Source organism: Ammospiza nelsoni, chromosome 19, assembly GCF_027579445.1.
Source record: "Ammospiza nelsoni isolate bAmmNel1 chromosome 19, bAmmNel1.pri, whole genome shotgun sequence".
Classification (NCBI taxonomy): domain Eukaryota; kingdom Metazoa; phylum Chordata; class Aves; order Passeriformes; family Passerellidae; genus Ammospiza; species Ammospiza nelsoni.
In genome coordinates this window covers 6,234,087-6,258,765 of record NC_080651.1, presented here as the reverse complement: position 1 = coordinate 6,258,765, position 24,679 = coordinate 6,234,087, and the positions used below count along the sequence as shown (strand labels likewise).

General features: G+C 46.6%; 1 protein-coding gene across 3 annotated transcripts; it reads left to right on the top strand.

Annotated features, from left to right (window-relative positions):
• The first annotated feature begins 1,435 nt into the window (after positions 1–1,435).
• Positions 1,436–20,050, top strand: LOC132081962 (urotensin-2 receptor-like). 3 transcript variants are annotated; one of them, XM_059485955.1, is made up of 3 exons: positions 1,436–1,576; positions 10,839–12,130; positions 19,972–20,050. In XM_059485955.1, the coding sequence occupies exon 2, from the start codon at positions 10,980–10,982 to the stop codon at positions 12,126–12,128; it is 1,149 nt and encodes a 382-aa protein (XP_059341938.1). In that variant the 5' UTR covers positions 1,436–1,576; positions 10,839–10,979; the 3' UTR covers positions 12,129–12,130; positions 19,972–20,050. The 3 variants fall into 3 exon arrangements, with proteins under 3 accessions (XP_059341938.1, XP_059341936.1, XP_059341937.1); XM_059485953.1 differs by lacking the exon at positions 19,972–20,050 and having other exon boundaries at positions 10,839–12,420; XM_059485954.1 differs by lacking the exons at positions 1,436–1,576; positions 19,972–20,050 and adding an exon at positions 10,612–10,681 and having other exon boundaries at positions 10,839–12,420.
• Positions 20,051–24,679: the final 4,629 nt, after the last annotated feature.

Genomic DNA, 24,679 nt, shown 5'->3' with positions numbered 1-24,679 from the left:
GCCAGGGACAACAGCTCAATGATGGGGGCAAGAACTGCGTCCCCCAGCACCCTGAAGGGAAAGGAGAGCTGATGTGCTCAGGGTCTGGAGACACACAAGAGAATTTCAGACCACTGCTGATTTCTGCACTGAGTGGGGCTTTTTTTGTCTCTTGGGGTGTTTATTCAATAATACAGGTGTTTGACTGTCACAGACATATTTTATGAAAAATCCTTTTGTTAAGATCTTTTCTCCTGAGAAGCTGAGAGACCTCAGAAAAGAAATATAAACAATGGTTATCTGCTGCTGTGGAATGCAATAGGTGCATCTGTGATTGGTCTCATGTGGTTGTTTTTAATTAATGGCCAATCACAGTCCTCTGGCTCAGACAGAGAGTCTGAGCCACAAAACCTTTGTTATCATTCTTTCCTATTCTATTCTTAGCCAGCCTTCTGATGAAATCTTTTCTTCTATTATTTTAGTATAGTTTTAATGTAATATGTATCATAAAATAATAAATCAAGCCTTGTGAAACATGGAGCCAGATCCTCATCTCTTCCCTCAACCTGAGACCCCTGTGAACACGGTCACAGTGGGGTGGGAGCAGCAGAGCTGGGGCAGGTCACAGCTTCTCTTGCAGTGATGCAAACTCCAAATAAACTGAGTTGCAGCAGAGCACAGGGGCACAGGGGCATTGCCTGGGCTGCAGATGGGCTTGGCTGCACCCCCTCCTCACACCAGGGCTGGGGTCAGCCCTCAGCAACCCCAAGCCCACCCTCAGCCCCCTGCTCTGCTCTGGGCTTCCCACTGAGTGGGGCAGCACCTGGAAACAAAAGAGCCTCCATCAGGTAAAGTGTTCCTCTGGTCCAAAGCAAGGCAAAGAAAAGCATTTTGAGACAATCAAGCGCGCTTTCCAGCTGTGGAACCAGGCACCTGCTCAGTGTCCCCACTGCTTTGGAGCAGGGAATTAAGGCATTTATTCTACATTAGAGCCATTTCCAGAGGAATCTCCCTCTGACACAAAATGCCAGCAGCCACTTCCCCGGGAAGGAGGGTTTTCAAACTGCAGGAGCAAACAATGGTGGGGAGGGACAGCGGGCAGGGGAGGGCTGCACCCTGAGAGAAGGGAAATGAAAGAAGGAAGCACAGGGGAGCGTGGCACAGGTGGAGTGCCACATCCACTGCTCAGCCAACACCCTCCAGCCTGTTCCTACATCAAAACTTCCAACAGAGGAGCCAACACTGCAGAGCCACCTCCCCCGTGCCCTGCAGGCTCCTCTGCTGTCCCCAGACCTTGTGCTGCGGCACAGATGTCCCTGCAGAGAGCACAGAGGAGGCAGCTGCTCCCTGTTCCTCATCCTAGGAAGCTACATTTTGGGCAAAAATGCTTGATTTAAAAACTGGCACATAGTTTTGAGTCTTTTAACTAGCACCTGTCGTTTTTGGCAGTGCTTTTAGCTGCAAGTCTTTTCTTTTTCGAGGCCCCTGCACAGAGCTGTTCCCACCTGCCTGGGCAGGGAGCTCACAGCAGTGCATGGGGCACAGCAGGTTCATGAGCAAATCCCTGAGGACAGAGACCCAGCAGCTGGATTCTGAGGTGAGGAAATGTTGGATTACGCCCTTTTCTGACTCAGAGATGGGGTAACTGAGAGGTGTTTTAAAAACTTTTACTCTGTTTTCAGTGTCATGTTAAGGGTGAGACAATACAGATGTTATAATTCATATTATCACAATTAGAAGCCAACTATTTCCTAATTACAATACATTATAAGTATTTCTTATTAGCTTTTACCACACTATACTATAAATATCTTAAAACTAATCATCTAAGATTACTCCTCATAAGTCCTACTACAAGATATCTTTCATAGTTCTAGTTCTCCAAAGTATTTTGTTTTATTTACAAAACCATCCTTTGAAACGATGGTTACTTCTAGTTCCATCTAGTTCCAAATGAAAGGAACTTATTTCTAGTTCCGTTTATCTCTCAACAATGTCTGTCCTATTCCATAACATTTCTAAGCCAACATTTCTTATCTCAAAGTTTGCATACAAATACATACTAGGTGAACCTTCTAGCAAACTTTAAGTAATTTTCTACAAATCCATTTCCCACAAGGAAAGAGTTTATCTCACTCAAATTACCCAGGCAATGGGTGACCCTCCAGCTCTCTCTGAGCACAGACTGGTACCCAGTGCCACCACCATGGCAGGGACACCTCCATCAACTCAACCTTGAGAAGACATGGCTGAGGTATTGGGAAGGATGAAAGTTTGACAAGAAAGTTTCACAGATTGGCAGAAAGATTTTTGAATGTAGAATCTGAGAATGAAACAGAGATGAAAGCAAGTTTTGATATAGAAAAATAAAAGATGTGTAAATTAACAATTGCTGAGCCAGCCTTGCTGGACAGCTAAGAAAGCAAAGGCTGTGTCAAGTTGCAAAGGGATTTTATGACTTAGAACAAAGGATAAGCAGACTGCAAACAAGATGTTTTTACCAAGCAGAAAGATAGCACAGGCAAACAAGATTATTGATGTTGCAAGTAGAAGAAAGGTCTCAGAATTGTCTACTACAAGAAAACTGAAACATAACTTCTAGCTTAAACTGTAATGTACTAACTTTTAGTGATTGAAAAATAGTAGCATGAATATGGTAATTATAGTAGTTATGATAGGCTATAGATAAAAGTTAAAGTATAAATTGGTTCTGTATTAAGATGCTTAGCAAAGAAAAGTCTATAATGCATTGTAACAAAAATTAAAGGCTTGTTTGCAGCTGGAGCTGAGCTATAGGCACAGCTCTGTCACCCTCAACCCTGGACTGCTGTGACCTCTTGGGTACAATAAACTGCATTTTGGAGAGTTGCCTGGATTCCTGCATCTCTCATTCAGGTTCTTCCACTGAGGGAGCCTGGGGGGCTCATTCCTGTCTGTCAGTGCCTGCAGGGAGGGCTCAGAGCAGGGCCCAGGCTCTGCTGGGCTAGGCACAGCAATGGCACCAGAGGAACGGGCAGAGACCTCACCTGGACATGAGGAAGAATTTCCTGTGCAGTGACCGAGCACAGGATCAGGGACAGATGTGCCCACCAGTGGGGACAGACAGTGGGAGAGTGCAGAGAACAACTGGGAGCCAGCTGGGAATTTCAGTATCACACCTGCATGTGTCCAAGACCATGAGTGTTGGAACAGAGGGATTTAAATGCAACTTTCCCTGGAACAAGAGATGAGTAGGGGACTGCCAGGTCTCACCAATGCTCTTCCTCAGGAGCTGCTGCCATTCCTGGCCACCAGCAGAGCTTCAGGAGGATTTGAGCTCAGCACAACATTGCAAATCCTTTCTCTCCTCTGGGCTGACCCCAAAGTCAGGGCAGATCCTCAAGATCTAATTGGAATTTCTGTGTGACCAGGAGAACACTGGCATTTTGGTACTGGATTGCCCAGAGAGGGTGTGGGGTCTCCCTCACTGGAGAAATTCCAGAACCTGGGTACAACCCTGTGCCCTGAGCAGGGAGGTGGCACCAGATGAGCCACAGTTGTCCCTTCCAGCCTGACCCAACCTGTGTGACTGACATAGCCCCACACACCACACCCTGAGCCACGGGGACAAATCCTGGCCAGGGGACAGGCAGCTGGGTCAGCTGGGGCTGCCCATGGCTCGGGACATCCACTCTGTGCAGCCCAGGCAGCTGGGATGGCTTTGGGAGGGGGCACAGTCCTGCCCCTGCTCCGTGACCCCCAAACTGCCCCTGGTGCACTGCAAGAGTCAGGGGAGCTCAGTGCAGAGCAGAGAGGGGTTGCAGCCCCAGAGGGGCTCACACAGAGTCAGGAGGACTCTGGATCAATTTGGTGATGCTGCCACAAGGGGGAAAAAAAGGACTTTATTGTCTCCTTTACTGTCTCCTCTGGGAAGTGCAGACAGGCACTGGAAGTCAGCACTGAGCCACCACCACTGGGAATGGAGGTTACCCATCAGAGCAAGCAAGGGCAGAAATTATGTAGGTTTTCTTGTAGAAAAGCAGCTTCTTAAGGAGTATTTGAATCAGCATCTGCTGCTCCAGAGAGGAGACCCACAGCAGCACCAGCTGTCACCATCCCCAGCTCCATCCCCTGTGTGCAGAATGGCAAATGCCACCAGCGAGTCCACAGTGGCACGAACTCAGTGTGGTGACATTTGCTGCTCTTTATGCACTGCCAGAGAACTTTTCACACTTCATCTCTTGTCTCCTGTGAGAGGGTTTTGGAGAGCTCCAGCAGAAATCTTTGCTGCCAGGCTGGGGCTGTGTGCTGCCTTCCATGATGAGAAAACACCTGGGATCAGCAGCAGCTGGAAATTATGGAGCATGACTTTTTCCTAGCAGACTTCTGGCCCCAGAGCACTTCCCTAAATTTTCTAATCCTAGCTATGAGGGCTGAGGAGTACAGAATGGTGTCCCAGGAGGGCACAGGGCAGCTGTTCAGCTGTAGAGAGGAGGAGAGGCTGAGGACATGGAACCAAACTGCAAAGGAATGGTGTGGTCAGCACAGGCAGAGCAGAGCACAGAGGTGCTGCACAGGATATTTGGGATAGAAAATAATGACAAACAGGCTTTTGTCTCTAGTCTAGCAACAGCTTCTGGCCCATGGAAGGTGTGTCTCAGGGTGTCTGTACTCCCCATGGCTTTCCTGATGATGATTTCATGGATTTCCAGGAGAATTCTGCTGTGATTTTTGTTGTTGTTGATGTCAAATGCTTTGCAATAAAGAGAATTCAGTAACACAATTAAATTCACATAGCACTGGCATAAATCCTCACATCAAAGGGGAGAGAGAGTCTCTTTTGCCCAGTATATCATAGAATAATTATGGTTATTGCCTGTGCAGTAACTTCAGAAGGCTCCTGTGCAGAACTCCAGCCCTGTAGCAGTGGATTCTGTCTGAATGACTAAACAGAGCTGTTTCATATTTTGGAGAACTCCTCTCTTCACCCAGCATTGCCTGTGCAGCTCCTACTCCTGTTACACAGGATCACAGGGGCTGCCACCCCTGTCTGCAGCTCTGACAGCATCACACAAATGGTAAAACCCCTGAAACTCAAAGCACTGAGACAGTGAGCAGAGTGATTTTCTTGGCTTGGAAAGCCAGGTGTCTGCTAAGGAAGGCAGGAGCCTCCCCTGAAATGGAAAATGTAACATCCCCTCCCTCCAAATTGATATAAATTTTAAATTAAGGGGCTCTCAGGCAAAAAATATGGGAGCAGGAATAACAGTTCTTTAATAGGGAAGAAAATAAAAAGATAAAATAAACAATGCAGTAACCAAACCAACCCTGACAGAGTCAGAACCCAACCTGACACCCTGTGGGTCAGGGTGTTGGCAGCAGTCCCATTGGAATTGTGGCTCAGCCCTCCTGCAGTGTCAGGGGTGGCTCTGCTGGAGCAGGGATCCTGTAGAGAAGGATGTATTCTTCCTCTGAAGATCCAGTGGAAGAGGCAGCTGCTGTTCCTCTGGGGAATGCAGTGGAGAAGCTGTGCTGGTGTTCCAGAATCTCCAGATTCTATCCAGGTAGGAATGCTTGGCTCCTCCCTCTGGGCTCACATCTCCCAATGGGATGCTGTAGTTCTTACCGGCCATGCAGGGACATTCAATAGCTGTTATCAGCAGATGTCCCCCCTGAGAGAGGATTGGGTGTGGAAGAGATAAGGAAAACTGCCCAGTGAACAGAAGACAGCTGCCATACAGATGGCAAACAGAAAACAGTTTGCTTGGCAATCCAGGACAGTGATCCCTGCTTTAAAGGTGAGCCAATAAGGGGAAGAGAAGCAGAAAAACTGTTGGAACGAAAATGCAAGGAACTCTCAGAACTTTGGGCCTGTAAGCCAAAGCTTAGAATTAAACACAGGATTTGGTCTGAGACCTTGGAAAACTTTCCAAACTCAGGTGCTGGAAGCGAGAATGTGGATTTGTAGTTTAAAGCAGAGACAGGTAAAGCTAAGTGACGGAAAGTTTAGAGTTTTAGAGTTTAAGATATAGAAAAAGTAAAAGCAGTTACAGAGGTAAACAAGGAGTTTAGAATGCAGTACTGAAGGTTTGTGTGTCATAACATGACTGGCTAAGAAAGCTTACATTGTAGCATGAGTCCATAAGATGAAATATTTAAGGATGGGGTCAAAAACATAAATATCCTTGTTAGCAGTGTTTTATTGGTCAATAACTCCTTAAAAGTTCTCATAACTAGAGGTCTTGTGACCTTCTGAACCATGCAATAAAGATGTGAGCAGAACTCACCCTTCCTCCCTGTGTAGAAGATAAGAAAAATAAACCCCATCATCAAAAACAAATCAGAAGTTCTGTCTCAAATTCCTTCCAAAATTCCCCACAAATGAATTAGCACACAAAACTATGACCACCAACAGCCCTTTTGAGCCAGGGCTGTGAAGCTGACACTGCCCACACTGCTCCCAGCCACTTCTCTAATGACTGCAGCAGGACACAGACATATGGGAGCCCAGCTTCCCCCAGTGGCAGCCCCGTGGGCACAGAGATTTCCTGATAAATGAAATCACAGGTTTCATGTTTTCTGAAAGGTTTAAGTGCCACAAAAGGAAGTATCAAGTTGGGATCCACAGGCCTGGAAAAGTGATGGATTACCCAGATGGATCACCCTTCCTGCATCCCACTACTCCTTCCTTGCCCTGGGATGGGTTAACACCAACATGAGTGGCCCTCTGGGGACAGAGGAGTGACAGGAGTGTGGCAGTTCCACTGTAAGTGCCTGGACAGACACCTGGACACACCTGCCACATGCTGGAGGTGCTGAGCAGAGGCCCCCACGTCCCCATCAGCATCACTGCACTCCCAGACCTTTGGGCCACATGCAGGCTGTAGGAAAGGGGTTCAAGGACAGCAGCAGGTTGTCCCTGCTCTTCCTGGGAGGAAGACACTGCCACATCACCTTCTCACTCCCAGTGGAGCAAATAAAGCACTTTGTCAATGGCTTCATTGACAAAGTGTGCTCAATGTGACAATGTGGTCACCCAGGGACTGTTCCTGCTCCCTGGAGTCACAGAATTCACAGAATCACTGGGTTGGAAGAGACCTCAAAGATCAACAAGTCAAATCCAGCCCCAACCCCTCACCCTGTTCCATATCCAGGCTTTGTTAAACACACCCAGGGATGGGGACTCCACCACCTCCCCGGGCAGCCATTCCAGAACTTTATCACCCTTTCTGTAAAACACTTTTTCCTAATATCCAACCTGTATTTCCCCTGGTGCAGCTCGAGGCTGTGTGCTCTGGCTGTGTCAGTGCTGCTGCAGAAAGAGCCCAGCCCCAGCTGAGCACAGACACCTTTCAGGAGGTGTGAGAGTGATGGGGGCACCCCTGAGTCTCCTTTTCTCCAGGCTGAGCACCCCCAGCTCCCTCAGGGCTTCCTCACAGGGTTTGTGTTCCCAGCCCCTCACCATCCTTGTTGCCCTCATCAGGATGTGCTCCAGTGTCTCAGTGACCTTCCCAAACTGAGGGGCCAGAGCTGGACACAGGGTTAAAAGGCAAAACATCCCTTGTGTGGATGGGCACATGGTGGGGAAAATCCTCTGCTCCCAGCACTGTGTTTATCTTCTCTATTCAGTCAGCTGCTGTAATTTTTGATAAGGCTTTATTAAACCTTTTTAAAATATTTGAAAGTATCATTTCTCACAAGTATCACTGGGGAAAGGGAACCACCCTGCCCCCGAACAACTTCAGCAATATTTTGTTACTGCCAGCCTGAAATGTCTCAGATGCTGTGCTGTGTGACCCCACGGCACAGATTCATCTCTTCACACGCCATCCAACCCGAATAAACTTCAGCTTCGCTTTGGAATAGATCTCCAAATCAAGGAGCTCTGCTTCTCCCCTGGGCAGCCCACCCACCCTCCCGCAGGAATGTCACCCTCCCGCAGGATTTTAACCCTCCCTGGCCCTCTCTCCTTCCCCAGCCGTGCTGGTTTTGCTCGAGCAGCTTCAGGAATCCAGGAATTAATTAAGGAATTGATTCAGGAATTCTCTGTGTGCTGTACAAAGGGTGCTTTGCCTTCCACCGCTCCTGGGATGGGACAACCCGAACCCCTGTGCTGCCCAGAGCAGAGGAGGCAGAGCAAGCCATGCTTATCAAACCCTGCTGCTTTAAACAGGCTGCAGCAAAGCCACGCTATGCCTCACGTCACCGGGGAGCAAAAATAGCCGGCACGAGTGGAGGGAGGGGAATGGGAGTATTAAGAGCGCCCAGATTTCAAACATACTTGGCTGGCAGCACGCTCCCTTCCTGCCCCTGCCGCTCCAGATGCGACAGAGCTCTGGGATCAATCACTCTCTGCCCGTGAAGAAGGATTCTCTTCTTTCTGTTTTTTTTTCTTCTTTTTCTTTCTTTAAGTTTCAGCTTTGATACTACTAAATAGATTTTTTTTAAATTTTTATTATTATTATTATTTTCTTTCTCATAGGAAACTTCATCCGCCGGATTTAAAAGCAAGGTTTGAGCAAGAGAAATTTGTTTCTGTTTACAGCTGTACATATGCATGGTATACTCCTGTGGGATGATATTGTAGAGGGGAAGGCAAGATTGGCTGGGAAAATCGCCTGCACCGTAAGATGCTCGAATGGCTGCTTGGAATAACAAGCTCTGTGTTGTGTGTGCATGTGTGTGAGTGTTTGTGTACCAGAGCAGCAGTGATGGCAACTTTAAAATTATAAAAAGGCTCCTCATTTGGCTTAATTTTTCTCTTCGAGCTCTGTCTGGAGATGGGCGAAGTGTCTGAATGGAATTGGTGCTGTAGGGATTTTATGAATGGAGCAGGAGACAGGTTCAGCACAAGAGGAGCAGAGCAGGGAAATGCAGTGGGCTCGGCTCTCTCCAGCAGGAGCTGTCACTCCAGGGAACTGCACAGACAGGCACCAGCATGGCACAAATCTGCCACAAATCCCTGGGACACCAAACGAGGCAGCTGCAAGGGGGCAGCCCCTGAGCCTTGGAAATATGCTCCTGAAAATGAGCTCTCACCAGCACACCGAGCCCAGAGCTGTGTGTGGGACCAGCTCCGGGCTCAGCTGGAGCATCCCATGCAGAGCTGCTCATTTCTGTGCCCTCCCATGCAGAGCTTCTCATTTCTGTGCCCTCCTGCTGGTTGTGAGGCTGAGGAGCAGCCACAGCTCCTGGAGCAGCTGTGTCTCCTTCATGGGAGTCACTGTCACTGCCAGCTTGGACACCAGCACCGATAAAAGGGACAAAGGGGCAGAGGGACAGACTGGCTACACCTGCCCTACAGCAGGAGGGCACTGGACAGCACAGCAGGAGCAGGATTTGGGGTTGCAGGGTCCAAGAAATGGATCTTGATGCTGGTGAAGCTGTGGGGACCAGCCCAGAGCAGCAGGGTCCTGAAGGAGCACTGCAGAACCATGCTCATCTCTCACCTGTACTCGAGGGATTGGAGTGGGAGATGGGCTCTGTGTGTTTTTCTGGTTTTTTTGTATTTTTATTCCAACTTCTAAGTGAGGGAAAATCTCCCTCTGCACTCTCTTATCCAGAGTTTTTTATGACATCTCTGCAGGTGGTAGTGGGGAGAAGGTGAGGGAAGTCACAAAGAGGATGAAAATTGTCCCTGCTCAAGGGTCACAGAGGCCACTGAGAGGGTGACACAAGGGCAGCAGGGGAGAGCCTGGCACTGTGATCCTCCTGCCAAGGAGACAGGAGGAAAGAGGCGAAGGACTCAGAGCTGGTGAGGAGGGAAAGGGACACCCAACTCACTGGGAAACGCTGCAAATTCCTAGGATTAAACAAATCTAGACTGCCCAGTGGAACAAGACAGAAGGGAGTCTGCCTGCTGAGCCCTACAAGGACAAGGCAGCCCAGCACTCTTCCCCCTCAGCGTTTTCCCAAGAAAAAGAGACAGTCTGAGTGCTCTAAAACACACAATGCAAATGCACTTCTGTATGCAGGGACCTTTAGGATGGCACAGGCTTTTTGTATGCCTCAAAATCTGGGCATTTTAGCCACTTCTTCAGCATTTCTCCGAGGAAGGTTTGCTCTCTTTTTGCCTACACCCAGAATGAATTCAAAGCAACACAATCCTGATTTGTGCAGCGCTGGGTCTGAGCTCAGCAGAGGCTCCCACGTACAGAGTTGCCTCACATGTTGTCTCACACCTCGCTGCTCAAGGCTGCTCAGGCAGGTTCACACCAGGCTCTGGCTCAAACAGATCTGTTTTACAGACACGTGGACACCTCACATGGACAGAGAGAGTGAAAAACCCTGTGTTTACAGACAGAAAAATCCCACAGGGAAATTGTACTTTGCTTTATGAAGTGCCTTTTCCTCCAGCACTCAAATGCTGTTTGAAACTGCAGGACAGAGGAGGAGCTTCTCATTCAAGGGAAGCTGCTCTGTGAAAACACTGCAGGAATGCTGGACAGGACTCTGAATGCATCACTGACACAGAACAGACAATTTGGCTGCAAATGATAAATCTAAAGTTTGTTTTCCCCTTTTCAGGGCCTTCTGCTCCTTCAGAGTTAAGAATGTGCAAAGAGGTTTAAACAGTCATGCTGATGGTTCTAAATCATTGTTATAAATTTAGGAAGGATGTTTTTTTCCTCCAGCCCTGAACTAAGGACTGCAGTAAGTGGTTCCAGTGATCCACACAACCGTTTTGTCTCTTTTCCATGCACACATCTCACAGCTGGGCGAGGTGAGAGCACAAACCCTACAAGAGTGGCCTCAGTGCCAAAGGCCTTTGGTACATTCAGGCAGTGCAGATACGTGCTCAGGGACAGGTAACTTCTAAATGAACTTTTGTGTTGCTCTGGCAGATTTCTAACATGTTGTTTTTGCTGTCTTTCCTCTAGTGGAGAATGCAGATGGTCCTTGGATGAGACACTGCTGGGAAATGGTTCCACAGCTCGGCGCAGCTGCATTTCTCAGAGCAGAGAGAGCCCCCTCAGACCCCTGTGACATGAGCAAAGCTTCTGGCATTTAAACCCAGGAGGATGTCCCTGACTGACGAGCTGGAGAGCCACTTCTCCACCACCCCCTCCATGGTGGCAGACACAGGTGAGGATGGCGTGTTCAGAATCAGGCCCAATGTCTCGGCCAACGGCACCGGGGACGGCGCATGGGCGGCCGGCTCCACGGAGGACATGGTGGCCATCTGCACCATCGGGGCCATCCTGTCCCTCATGTGCGTGGTTGGGGTGACAGGCAACGTCTACACCCTGCTGGTGATGTGCCACTACCTGCGCTCCTCCGCCTCCATGTACATCTACATCATCAACCTGGCGCTGGCCGACCTGCTCTACCTCCTCACCATCCCCTTCATCGTTGGCACCTACTTCATCCAGAAGTGGCACTTTGGGGATGTTGGCTGCCGCATCCTGTTCAGCCTGGACTTTCTCACCATGCATGCCAGCATCTTCACCCTCACAGTGATGAGCACGGAGCGCTACCTGGCCGTGCTGAAGCCCCTGGACACGGTGAAGAGGTCCAAGAGCTACCGCAAGGCCATCGCTGTGGTGATCTGGCTGGTGTCACTGCTGCTCACCCTGCCCATGCTCATCATGATCCAGCTGGTGCAAAGGGACAACAAAAGCATCTGCCTGCCCACCTGGAGCAAGCTGTCTTACAAAGTCTATCTCAGCATCCTTTTTGGCACCAGCATCGTGGGCCCTGGGGTGGTCATTGGCTACCTTTACATCCGCCTGGCCAAGATTTACTGGGTGTCCCAGACTGCTTCCTTCAAGCAGACCAAGAGGCTGCCCAACCAGAAGGTGCTCTACCTAATCTTCACCATAGTGCTGGTCTTCTGGGCTTGCTTCTTGCCTTTCTGGATATGGCAGCTCCTCTTCCAGTATTATGAATCCTTCCCTTTATCTCCCAAGGTGATGAAGAACATTAATTACCTGACAACCTGCCTGACCTACAGCAACAGCTGCATCAACCCCTTCCTCTACACCCTGCTCACCAAAAACTACCGGGAGTACCTGAAGAACAGGCAGAGGTCCCTCAGCAGCAGCAGTGGGTACTTCCAGAGGAGGAATCGCTTCCAGAGGATTTCAGGGAGATCCCTGTCCACCAGCAGCCAGCACTGCACAGAGACTTACGTCCTTGCTCACGCTCCTCTGGGAAACAGCAGTGCCTGAAGGTAAAATATATCTCCAAGAACAATCAATACTGACTTCAATGTTGCTTTGATTTAAAGTGCACGTTGTGCAGGCCAAGCCTTGGCAGTGCACACATTTAGTCCAGAGGCTGTGCCGTGTGTCTGCTCTCATTTCTCCAGTGCCACTGATTTGATGCTAGTAGCACTCAGCTGAACATCTATCTAAATAGCCTTTCACTTTTTATCTTTATATTTTATAGTGGATGTCTCCTCAAGTAGCCATCAATAATGAAAGCCCATAACAGGGCCATGATTTTTAATAGTATCAGCTGTCTCACAACGTTTAAAATTATGTTACCCCATGAATGGCTGTAGTTTGCTCTTTTATCCTTTAGCAGTAGTGCTCAATTTGTAGTTGTATGAGGACTGAAGACAATGAAATAAAGAAAAAGCAGCTGATGTTTTGAAATTCCATGCAGTTCTGCATTTGGGGTAGGAGTGGACGATGTGGATGAGGCATATCCAGGGTTGCCGGTCCTGGTTTGGGTGATGCTCACACTTATTCTGCACTCTTGTGTGTGCACTGGGCTGGGTTCTCCAGTCACACAGGTGTGTGGAGTTACACCATGGTCCTTGTCAGCAGCACAGGCTTCCCATGACAGTGCCACAGGCAGGGAACACTCAGCATGTCCAAACACCCATGAGGAGCAGCATCATCTGCCCTGGGCAAGCATTTCCACTGTCTGCCCTCCTCCAAGGAGGAATTGGGCACCTCTGATGAGGCTGTCCTGAGGACATCTGCTGGAAAACTGCAATATCCAGCCTGAAGCACCAGACCTCCACCCCCAAGTCCAGGAGGAAAGGACAGAGGGAGAGGAGGGGGTTGAGGAGATGTGGTTTTCCCCAGGCAATGTTCTCTAAAGTGCTGAATACACCCAGCTGTAAAAGTGGTGACTCTTGGTTAGGGAGATAACTTGTTCCCTTCACTGGAAGTGATTTTGCCTTTCTGCTACAAAAACATAGCCCTGCTTACACCAATATTACAGCGCCTGTCCTGGCTTTCCCCAATGATGAGGCATCATTAGAATAAACACATAATCTGTGATGTCTGGAACTTCCCCAGTGAGTCAAAAATACCTTCTCTGGGATGCTGCCAACATCCCTACAGGAGTCCTCTGCTTGCAGCAGCCCTGCTTCCTCATTAGCAGGGATGTGAGGATGTAATGCCAACATAGCCAAGGTACAGAATTAGAACCAAATGAATTCTGAGCAGCAAACTGTGAACTGCAGTGTGAAATCCCTCTGGCAGTGAGCTCTGTTTGCTTAGACTGAGCCTGAATTCAGAATTTAAATATCTATTCCCCTTCAAGGTGTTGAAATGGTCACAGGGTAAGATCTGCATGCAGCCTTCCTGGGGAATACACTTGGACAAGTCATTGTCTCTTCCATGCATGAGTTTGAAGTTTGTTATGAATGGGGAAAGGTTCACACATGAGAGAGGGCTCTGGTGAATGCAGTTGTGCTGCTGAACCTCTGCTGGAACTGGAAGGAGCTTTGATTCATTCCCAGCCCTCTCCACACATCCCATAGCAGTGCTCCTGGGGTCAGTGTGCTTTACCTGCTTGCTGTGCAGTGTGCCAGCAGCTCCCACGTCAGGATCAGCCCCTTCCTGATCCCAGAGAAATAACAGAATTCACAGAATTACTAGGTTTAGAAGAGACCTTCAAAATCATCGAGTCCAACCCAGCCCCAACACCTCAACCAAACCCTGGCACCCAGTGCCACATCCAGGCTTTGTTAAACACACCCAGGGATGGGGACTGCACCACCTCCCTGGGCAGAACATTCCAGAACTTTATCACCCTTTCTGTAAAAAACTTTTCCTGATAACCAGCCTGTACTTCCCTTGGTGCAGCTCGAGGCTGTGTCTCTTGAGGGACAGGAATACCACAGATTTGGCCATTTCATGTACTGGAAATTTGTTAGCTTTCACACCATCTCAGCTTGGAGACACATTAGTGAGAGCCCATTAGAGAGAGTGAAGCACCTTCAACCCTCTGTGAGGGAGTGGGAGCCCATGGATGGGGTGAAGAGGTTCATTATGGAATCACAAAGATTGGAGGAGACCTTCAGGACTGAGTCTAGCCATTACCATTATCCATTACCATTAACCACCACCACATTAACCTTTACCATTAACACCACCACCACATTAACCATTAACCACCACCACATTAACCATTCCCATTACCCATTACCACTAACCACCACCACATTAACCATTCCCATAAACCACCACCACCACATTCAATATTACCATTAACCAGCATCACATTAACCATTACCATTACCCATTCCCATTAACCACCATATTACCATTAACCACCACCACATTAACCATTACCATTAACCACCACCACCACATTAACCATTACCATTAACCATTACAATTAACCACCACCACATTACCCATTCCCATTAACCACCATCACATTAATCATTAACATTAACCACCACCACCACATTAACCATTCCCATAAACCACCACCACCACATTCAATATTACCATTAACCAGCATCACATTAACCATTACCATTACCCATTCCCATTAACCACCATATTACCATTAACCACCACCACATTACCCATTCCCATTACCAGCACAACCTCGTTCACCACGTCTCCCAGTGCCACATGCACTGCACACATTTTGGACACTTCCAAGGATCCAAGGATGGTGATTCCACACCTCCTTGGGCAGCCTGTTCCAATGCCTGACCTCCCCTACACGGAAGAATTTTTCCTAATATCAAATTTAATTTCCTGAACCTGTTTTCCACTTGTATAGTCAGGGGTTTAACATGAGTCAGAATGTAAAGTTTAGCCTCCTTTTTTTTTTTTTTCTCCTTTCAAATGGCAGTTTTAGCTTCTCCTTGCCCAGGAAGAGCCAGATAAGCTCAAGATGAGCAGTTCCCATGTTTGTGATGGAAAGCTGCTGCAGCCTGAGCCTTTAGAAAGCTCTGTCCATCTTGCCTAAAATCAGACAGTCAAAGTGACAGGAGGTTTGCAAATCTCACCTCATCCAGGCCTCACCCACCCATGCAGACAGTGCAGAAGCTACTGAAAGATATTGGAGCAGATCTGCCTTCCATTATTCAGTCTGACCCCTTCACCCTCAGCAGCTCTGCTCTGATTGTCTTCTCCAAACCCTCCCCAAGCAATCCATCTCACAGAAAAGCTTTGCAAAACACCCTTCATGGCTCTGGCAGTGCAGGGTGCACCCTGAGCAGCGTGTTGAAGGCACAAGGCCATGCCAGAGATCAGGGAAAGGAGCTGGGGTTCCCTGTTTCCCTGGAAGGACACACAGCCTCAGCCCTTCTCCTTTGGAGCTTGTGCTGTCTCAGCAGGGGCTGGGGATGTGTCTGTCAAATCAGCACAACAAAGCCAAGAGGAAAGGCACCCCCAGGTCAGGGACTGGCTGTGGGTGATGCTCCTGTCCATGCTGGGTCATCTCTGAAGGATGAGATGTTTCATTCATTTCCCTTCCCACCCAAGCTGGAGTTGGTTTTTTCTCCTTCAAGCACTCACCTCCTTCAGCACCCAGCTCAGGCAGCAATGAGGGAACAGCAATCCAAGCCTGCAGCTACAAGCAAGGCTCTGAGCACTTCCCAAGCAGCTGAGTCCCAGCCCTGCATCCCAAACTAACTCTGCAAAGCACCAGCCACGCTCAGACAACACCAGGGAGCTGCTCTCTGCCTGAAAGCAAAGAGCAGCTCAGCCCCCAGAGCCTGCTGAATATTAACAGGGAGCAGGAGCAGCAGAGAGAGCCAAAGAAGGAGCTGCCTCCTCCAAGACACGGATTAATTGTGTGCTTAGTGACAGCTGCAAAATTATTGTGCCCTGCTTATTCCTCCTTGCACAAACCCATCATCAGTCAAAGACCCAAGAGCAGCCCTTTGCATAAATTAAATCTGAAACTGGTGTGAAAGAGGAGTGTCTGTACCTGTGGCTGTGTGTGGTGGTGTTTGCAGGGGTCCCAGGATGAGGGAGAAGATGAGAATCTGGACTCCATGTTTCAGAAAGCTGATTTATTATTTTATGATATAAATTCTGTTAAAAGAAAATTATATATTAAAACTATACTAAAAGAATAGAAGAAAGGATTTCATCAGAAGGCTTAAAAGGAATGATAATAAAAGCTTGTGACTGCTCACAGCCTCGACACAGCTGGCTGTCACTGGTCACCAAATAAAACAATATCACATACTGGGTAAACAATTCCCTAAATCACATTCCAAAGAAGCAAAACTTTGCTGCTGAGGCTTCTCAGCTTCTCAGGAGAAAAGATGCTAACAAAAGGATTTTTCATAAAATACGTTTGTGACAGCTGTGGGCTTGCACAGCTCATACCTGGCTCTCTTTGTTCATTTTGCCCTGTGGGGTAAGGCCAGGAGTTCTGTCACGATCCCAAATCCTTAAGTACCCCCATCTCTGAGGTGTTTGATGCCCCACAGGGTGGAATCACCAGCTGAACTCCAGATAGCAGAAGCCAAAACACCACATTTTTTGCCCATTTAAGCCAGGAAGCATTAACAATATCTCAAAACTCATAGAAAGTGTAGTTGTAAACAGTCCAAAGTTCTCCAAAAGGGCCAGATCAGTGCTCCTACAGCTAGGAAAGGCCAGGTACCCACTCTGGTGGCTGAAAGAGGCAGCAAAGTACAGCTGGGGCCAGGCAGTGCTCTCAGCTTTGCTCTTTGCCAGCAAAGGATGACGTCTACGTTTACCCAAATGATTTGCAAATCCACCCAGAAATTCAAGAATCCTTCTGGAAATTCTTTTATTTCTTCTTTTTCCAAATTCTGAATTGTCTGGTTCCAGCCTTTAGGAGGCAAAACACCACGGTTCCTCACTTCAGGATGAAGTTTTACCCATTAGTTTGCTTACACTTGATTTTAAAAAGCCTTTTTCCGTTTTGTTCAGACCACAGGACTTTTGTAAGAGTCCAAGCAGGAAAGCAGAGAGCAGCTGTGCAAACCCTGCCTGGACAGGGTGGTGCCCACCAAGCTGCCACCCCTGCCCAATGCCCACAAGGGCACAAAGCTCCATCCTCAGCTGCTGCTGGAGCCTGGGCTGAGCTCAGTTTGAGCCCCCTCCTTGTCCCTGCAGCCCAGAGAGTGCAAGGCCACCCTGTCCTGCTGGGACACAGCCAGCCCAGAGCTCCTCAGCCTCCACAAAAACCTCAGCACAAGCTCCCAGACAGGGTCTGGGCAGTATTGTGCACATTTCGGTTCACTTGCAGCTCAAGGCTGGCTGGGTGAGAGGTGGGATTTCTGGAGCACTGTGGCTCATGGTCAGCAACAAATACACTATATAAACCTTCTATCAAGCTTTAAAAATTCTCTACAAACTCATTTCCCACATCAGGTGACTCCTTTCATTTCTCAGTGATTACGTGTCCCAGACATCTTTTATGAAAAATCCTTTTGCCAGGATTTTTCCTCCTGAGAAGCTGAAAGACCTCAGAAACAAAAAGTAAGCAGTGATTATCTGCTGCTGTGGAATGCAACAGGTGCATCTGTGATTGGTCTCATGTGCTTGTTTTTAATTAATGGCCAATCACAGTCAGCTGGCTCGGACTCTCTGGTCAGTCACAAGATTTTATTATCATTCCATTCCTTTACTATTCCTTGCTAGCCTTCTGATGAAAACCTTTCTTCTATTCTTTAATATAGTTTTAATATATAATTTTATTTTAATCTAATATATATCATAAAATAATAAATCAGCTTTCTGAAAGATGGAGTCAAGATTCTCATCTCTTCCCTCATCCTGGGACCCCTGTGAACACCACCACCACATTTGGTGACCCTGAGTGAAGAAAAATTCCACATTTGGTGAGCCCCCAGAGGAACATTGCCACAATTACCCCACAGGGCCAGGGTGAGGGCTGTGTGACAATGTGTGACAATCTCCAGATTGTCAGGTTGCTGGATTAGACCCTTTTCTGATTTTGAGATGGGCAACTGAGCGGTGTTTTAAAAACTTTTATTCCATTTTAGGTTTTATGTCAAGAGTAAGACAATACAGATATTACAAGTCACACCATCACAATCAAAAGCCAACTATTTCCTAATTACAATACATTGTAAGTGTTTCTTAACCTATCAGTTTTAACCACACCATGTTATAAATACTTTAAAACCAATCATCTAAAACTACTCCTCGTAAGTCCTACTACAATAAATCTTTCATAGTTCTATTTCTCCAAAGTATCTAGTCTTATTTACAAGACCATCTTTTAAAACTTATTTCTAATTCCACTTCTCTCTCTACAATATCTATCCTACTCTATAACATTTCTAAATCAACATCCCTTATCTCAAAATTTACATACAAATGTACCGCATGAAACTTCTATCAAGCTTTAAAAATTCTATACAAACTCATTTCCCACATCAGGTGATTCCTTTCATTTCTCAGGGGTGTGTGCTCAGAAACTTCTCCATTCAGTGTTTGCTCCAGGACATTAAAAGGAAAACTGAGAAGAGCTTGGAGAGCAAATCCAGCCCTTGGCAGAGCTGCCTAGGAAAAAACCATTCCTGCTGCCAGTGCTGCCCCAAGGGCATCTGCTGTGGCTGCCAACCAGGATGTCTCCACTGAAATGATCTCAGACTGGCTGCTCTGGGCATTTTCCTTTCTCAAAATGCACAATTAAATCCTGAGACCTCCACACAGCCACTGCTCCTTCTCCAGGTCAAACTCCAGCTGTATCTCCAGTGCAGCAGTGAAGAATTCATTGAAAGAAAAATATCAGACCTTGTCTTGTGCTTTGCAGCTTTGCTTTAAAATGATATTTTATTATTGTCTTGTGCAGCCCTGCACTCAGGCCAGCTCTGCAGGGGCATCTTTGCCATCTATTTACTGCACAAGCTGCCATATCCTGGAAAACAGTGTCAGTTCTAAATCATTCTGATCATTTTTGCACCTCCAAAATCAGTATCTTATCTGCCAGTCCTGCTTAGAGCTGATTTTCAGCTGAGGATGCTGATCCAGGCAGGTCAGAAGTGTGGTGGAATCAAGAGCAAGAGCAGAGAATGAACTCTGCTGCCAGAATATAGAGGAGTATTTGAAAGTGGACTGGAAATGGCAAGGCACAAGAAAAGCAGGTGATTTTTTGCTGACTCCCAGTTTTTCAGTGTAGTAAAAATGAAAATTCACTACAAACATTGTAGAAAAGGAAAATCCCTCATCTCTAAGTGAGGGCTGAGCAGGAGATAAACCCAAAGCAGCAGATAAATCCAAATTTCATTCTGGCTTCCCAGAAATAAACACCCCACCAAGGTACTCAAAAATCAGGGAATTCACCTGTCAAAAAGTCAGAGTTTTCTCTGCATACTGAAGGCTTGCTGCTAAATCCACTTTTCCCAAACATTTATCACCTGTGAAGCCATCTGTCTGTGAGGAAAGCACATGTTTTTGCCAAAAGAGGAAGTGTAAATATCACGATTTGTGTTTCAAAGACCAGACCACTCAAGCGTGCATAATTTCAGCTGTTACTAGCTTTAATTACATGTCAAGTAGTGCTGTTATTAGTTCAAAGCTGTCTAGAAAGATGAAAATAGAGCACAATAAGTGCAAATATATGACAAAAATTGGTGAAATGACCTGCCTCAGTGGTGGAGTGGAACATCCCCAGGCACAGGGGCAGACAGGACAGGATTTACCACACCAGCTCTGACTGTTACAACCATCCCTGGCCAGTTCTGGCATCTCCCTTTCACAGACATCCTGGAAGTCCCATAACAGAGTTAATTCACCGATATCAACTGCAGTTCTAGCCACAAAACATCCAAAACCTTTTTTTTTGGTTTTTTTTCAGGTGTGCTAAAGGCAGCACGAGGGGTGCACCCTCCAATGGACAGATCCGGATATACTAAAACTACACTAAAAGAATAGAAGAAAGGATTTCATCAGAAGGCTAGCAAGGAATATAAAGGAATGATAATAAATAAATTACTCTTTGTGGATTAATTTATTTTGAGGATCTTGTGGATCTTTTGAGGATCTTTCTGGTGGGAAAGAAAGGCAATGCCAGGAGTGAGGCGTGAGCATCAGTAAGGAAATTCTGTGAACCCTATGAACATGAGAATCAAATATTCTGACAAAGATTTCTAATTTTTAATCACTATTTCACAAAGGGGAAAAAATCATAAAAGGAGGGAGGTTTCATCCATACCCCAGTGGCAACAGGCACCCACGTGCTTTGGGAATTAAAGTAGCAACACTCCTTCCAAGGTTTTCCTTTCCATGCTGAATTTGGTGCCCAAATCTGAGCACACTGGGCAGCAGAAGTGCACTTTGGCTTTTTCTGTGTTTGTGTTTATTTGAAACACAACAGGAAACACAGGCAGCAAAGCCTCCTGCTGATTGCTTAGCTCAGTTCATGGCTTGCTGCTCAGAGGAGAGTGTAACATAATTAATTCATTAACTGCAAACGTTCTACAAACAGAATTGCTCCATGTTTATGTGAACTGCAAAATGTTTATGTGAAGCTGTGTTTGTGTGAATCACTCTGGTCCTCTCAGAGGAGAAATTCCTTCAGGATCCAGAGCAGGGACTGTAGAGAGCTCAGTTCTGAGCACAAGGCTCAGGGTGCCACTGATGCCTCAGATTTTAGTTTTTAAATTTTTCAGATTCTGTGCTGCTTCAGTGTGTGGGTCTGAGCTTCATATGAGGGGATGGTGAGCTCTGTGCACAGAGCAGGGAGACAAAACAATTCCTGCTCCAGCTGGGCACCAAGGACAAATGATCCAAATCTCAGCCCAAGAGCACAAACACCGTGGGCTGGAGAGAGAAAAACAAGGATGGGACTGGATGGGCTAAAGCTGGAATGGGACAATGAACTGCAAGATGCAAATGGAGCAGAACTGATCCAAGGGAGAGACCCTGTGTGCATTCTGGGATCATTTTGGTTCACCTTGAGTGCAGCCCTGGCTGGGCTCTTGTGCTGCCCAAGGTGGATCCATTGAGGAGATCCTTTTCACAAATCCCTGCTTTATTCTGTAACTCTGTCCAGCCTTTGTTCTAGGTCAGCCTGCACAAGGCATCACCAGCAGCCCCAGCAGCCTCTGACCCAGGTTCCCTCCCTGGGCTCAGAGGGTCTCCATCCCAGCCACTCCACCTGGGAGATGCTGGATCCCAGGAGCAGATCCCTGGATCCTCAGAGCAGCATCTCCAGTGAAGTCCAGGGAGGAAAACATCCTCAGGTATTTTGGGAACACTTTGGAAAAGCTGGAGAGGAGCAAGGCAGGGGCAGAGCAGCAGGTGGGGCCCAGCTGGCGTTGGCTGAAATGTGCAGGGAGCCCGAGGAAAAGTCTGAGTGTGAGGAATATGGGCCAAAGCACACAGGGCGCCCAGGACTGAGACGTTCAGGCTGAGATTTCTGGAAGAAATACATATTTAATTTTCCACAGAGCCTACCTATCCTATGCTTTTGGCTGAAGCTATTAATTTCTTATTTCATGCCAATTAAGCTTTCCAAGGAAAAGCTACAAGTCTCTAATCAATAAAATAGGTTTGTTTTCCCTGGAGTTAATGCAGTTGTAAAAATTTATACTAAAAACAAACTCTGAAGTCAAAACCAAAAGCACCCCAAACATTTTTGACCCTCTGAGTCCAGGAAATCTGTATTTCAGCTGCCCACATGAGTAACAGTGAAGATCTCAAGTGATCTCATGAATGACAAGTGACTCCATTTACTAGGATTTGAAAAATTCACAAGTGAGACCTACCCCATCACACCAGAATCTGTGCAAAACCATTGAAGTGAGGTGGAATTTCCAACGTTTCCCAGTCCTTGGAGTATCACAGAATGGTAAATTTCCTCTCTTTAAGGGCAGCCTGTGCTGTTCCAGCCTCCTCCTCCTCCTCATCCATTTGGGTTTCAGTACAGCAGCTTTGGCCATCTGGCTTCATTAGAGCATCATCCCTGGCTTCTTTGTGATGGACCAAAAATAGTAAAAGCAGTTTCCCTTTTGGCATTTAGCAAGCCAACTGGTGCATTGATTAAGATTTAGTTTAGCTAATTAAGGAAGAGAACATCTTTGTAAGCTGCTTGATTTGTTTTCTGCTGCCTAAAACTTCTTCCTTGCTTTGAAGCCTGTGTCTGGAAAGATCTGCTGTGGGGCCAACCTGCACCAGAGCAAACCCTGAGGCAAGCACCAAATGCTGCCATGCTCCTGCACTGCAGCAAGGAAGGAGCTTTAATTTATGCCATCCCTGATTAATGGATTGATGGAGCTGAAACTTAATTACCCCTTTGAGAAAACAACCAGAACCAGCAGGATTTTGGGCACTCATGCTGACCAAACTGAAGCTGTTCTTTATGGTTGTCTTGCTCAGGAAGGTTGGGCATGTTCTGTGCCCAGCTGGGCTCCATCCCACCCATGGAGCTCCCACCCTCAGGCTCCCTGCCCAGGCTAAAGGAATAAATGATTGCAGTGCATGGAGCAGCTGTGATAAGCCAGCAGAGGCCTAAAAGGCTCTTTTTCCACTCTGCAGGAACACCAAAATATTAAAATCCTTGACCAAAAAGAGAAACCTACAGGCTCCCAAGCCTAGGTTTGCAGTGATTGAGGATGGTCTTGCATAGCTTACGAATCACAAATATCTGCCTTAAACATTTCCTTGGAGGAAAAGAATCTTCTCAAAGGTGATGAGAAGCAAAAGATTAACTTATATCCCAACACCTGAAGAACAAAACATCCTTCTCAGGAGCAGGAGGTGGTGATTGCACCCTTCCCACATGAAGAATTCACAGAACTCACAGAATGACCAGATTGGAAGATATTGAGTTTGCAGGGAGCCCTCAATGAGGGGAGAGAATGATGCATCTGACTCCATCTTATCTGAAGGCTAATTAATTACTTTATTATACCATTTTATTCTATACTAAATTACATTATACACTATATTACATTATATGTAAACTCAATCTGCCAAGCACTCAACTCTGCACACCCTGCACAGAATCTCATGGCTGTCAGCCCACAGTCCCAACACAAACACAAACATTGGCCTTGATAGGCCAAGGAAACAAAACACCATCACTTTGGATAAACAATCTCCATTTTGCATCCTACTTTTGCACAAACACAGGCACAGCAAATGAGATAAAAATATTCTTGGGAAGAATTGCGCCTTGCTTTTCTCTGTGAAGAGAAATGTGGGGCTACACACTTGGCCCTGACAGGCCAAGGAAACAAAACATCATCACTTTGGGTAAACAGTCTCCATTTGCACTAACATAGGCACAGGAAATGATAAGAATCGTTTTTCCTTTTTCTGAGGTTCAGAGAATGTAAAACCTAGAAATATTCTTGGGAAAAATTGTGCCTCGCTTTTCTCTATGAAGAGAAATGTGGTGACAGGAAGAGACCTTCAAGATCATCGAGTCCAACCCAGCCCCAACCCCTCACCCAAACCCTGGCACCCAGTGCCACATCCAGGCTTTGTTAAACACACCCAGGGATGGGGACTGCACCACCTCCCCGGGCAGCCATTCCAGAACTTTATCACCCTTTCTGTAAAAAACTTTTTCTAATATTTAACCTACATTTCCCTTGGCACGGCTTGAGACTGTGTGCTCTGAAATCCCTCCCCACAGCATGGAGGGGAGCAATGGAGATGTGCTGAAGACACTGGGCTGAAACTGAAGGAATTTTGGGGAAAATGGCTCCAACACAGCCTTTCAGGTGAACCCAGGCCAGTCCATCAACTTTTCTGTGTTTGGGATTCTCATCACTAACCTGCGTTTTCTCTCCCCCAGTTTTGTCCCTCTGTTCAGGACACAAACTCCCCAGCACACTGAGTACTTCTTGCAAACCCTGTGCAGAAGATGCTCAGAACAGTGGGGCCACAAATGTGAGCAGTGACTTCAAAAGCAGCGTGGCACAAACAACACATTTCAGCTGCTAATGGTGCAAGCAAAGGTATTTTCTAGAGAGAGGCTTTAATCCTGTACAAAGCTGCCCGCAGCACCCACCATCCCTGTTCCTGAGCATGGAAGGGACAGAACATTGTCTCTGCAGCAGAACAAACTGTTGGATAAAGGGGTTTTTTTATTTAGGAAGGGGTAATTGAGAGGTGTTTTAAAAACTTTTATTATTTTTTTAGTTTATGTGAAGGGTGAGACAATATATATGTTATAATTTACATTATTACAATTAGAAGTTAACTATTTTTAAATTATATATAATACATTATAAGTGGTTTTTTGTTTGTTAGTTTTTGTTATACTATGTTGGAAATGCTTTAAAGCTGATTATTTAATATTATTTTTGTGGGTTTTACTATAATTTATTTTTTATAGTTTTTTTTAAAGTATTTAGTTTTATTTTTAAGGTTATTTTTTGAAACTCGTTTTTAGTTTTATTTTTCTTTTAATAGTGTTTGTTTTATTTTATGGTATTTTTAAGTTAGTATTTTTTATCTTAAGGTTTGGATATAAATGTATATTATGTAAGTTTTTTCTTAGGTTTTAAGAATTTCGTACAAATTCATTTCCCACACAGACTTACCCTGTGTTT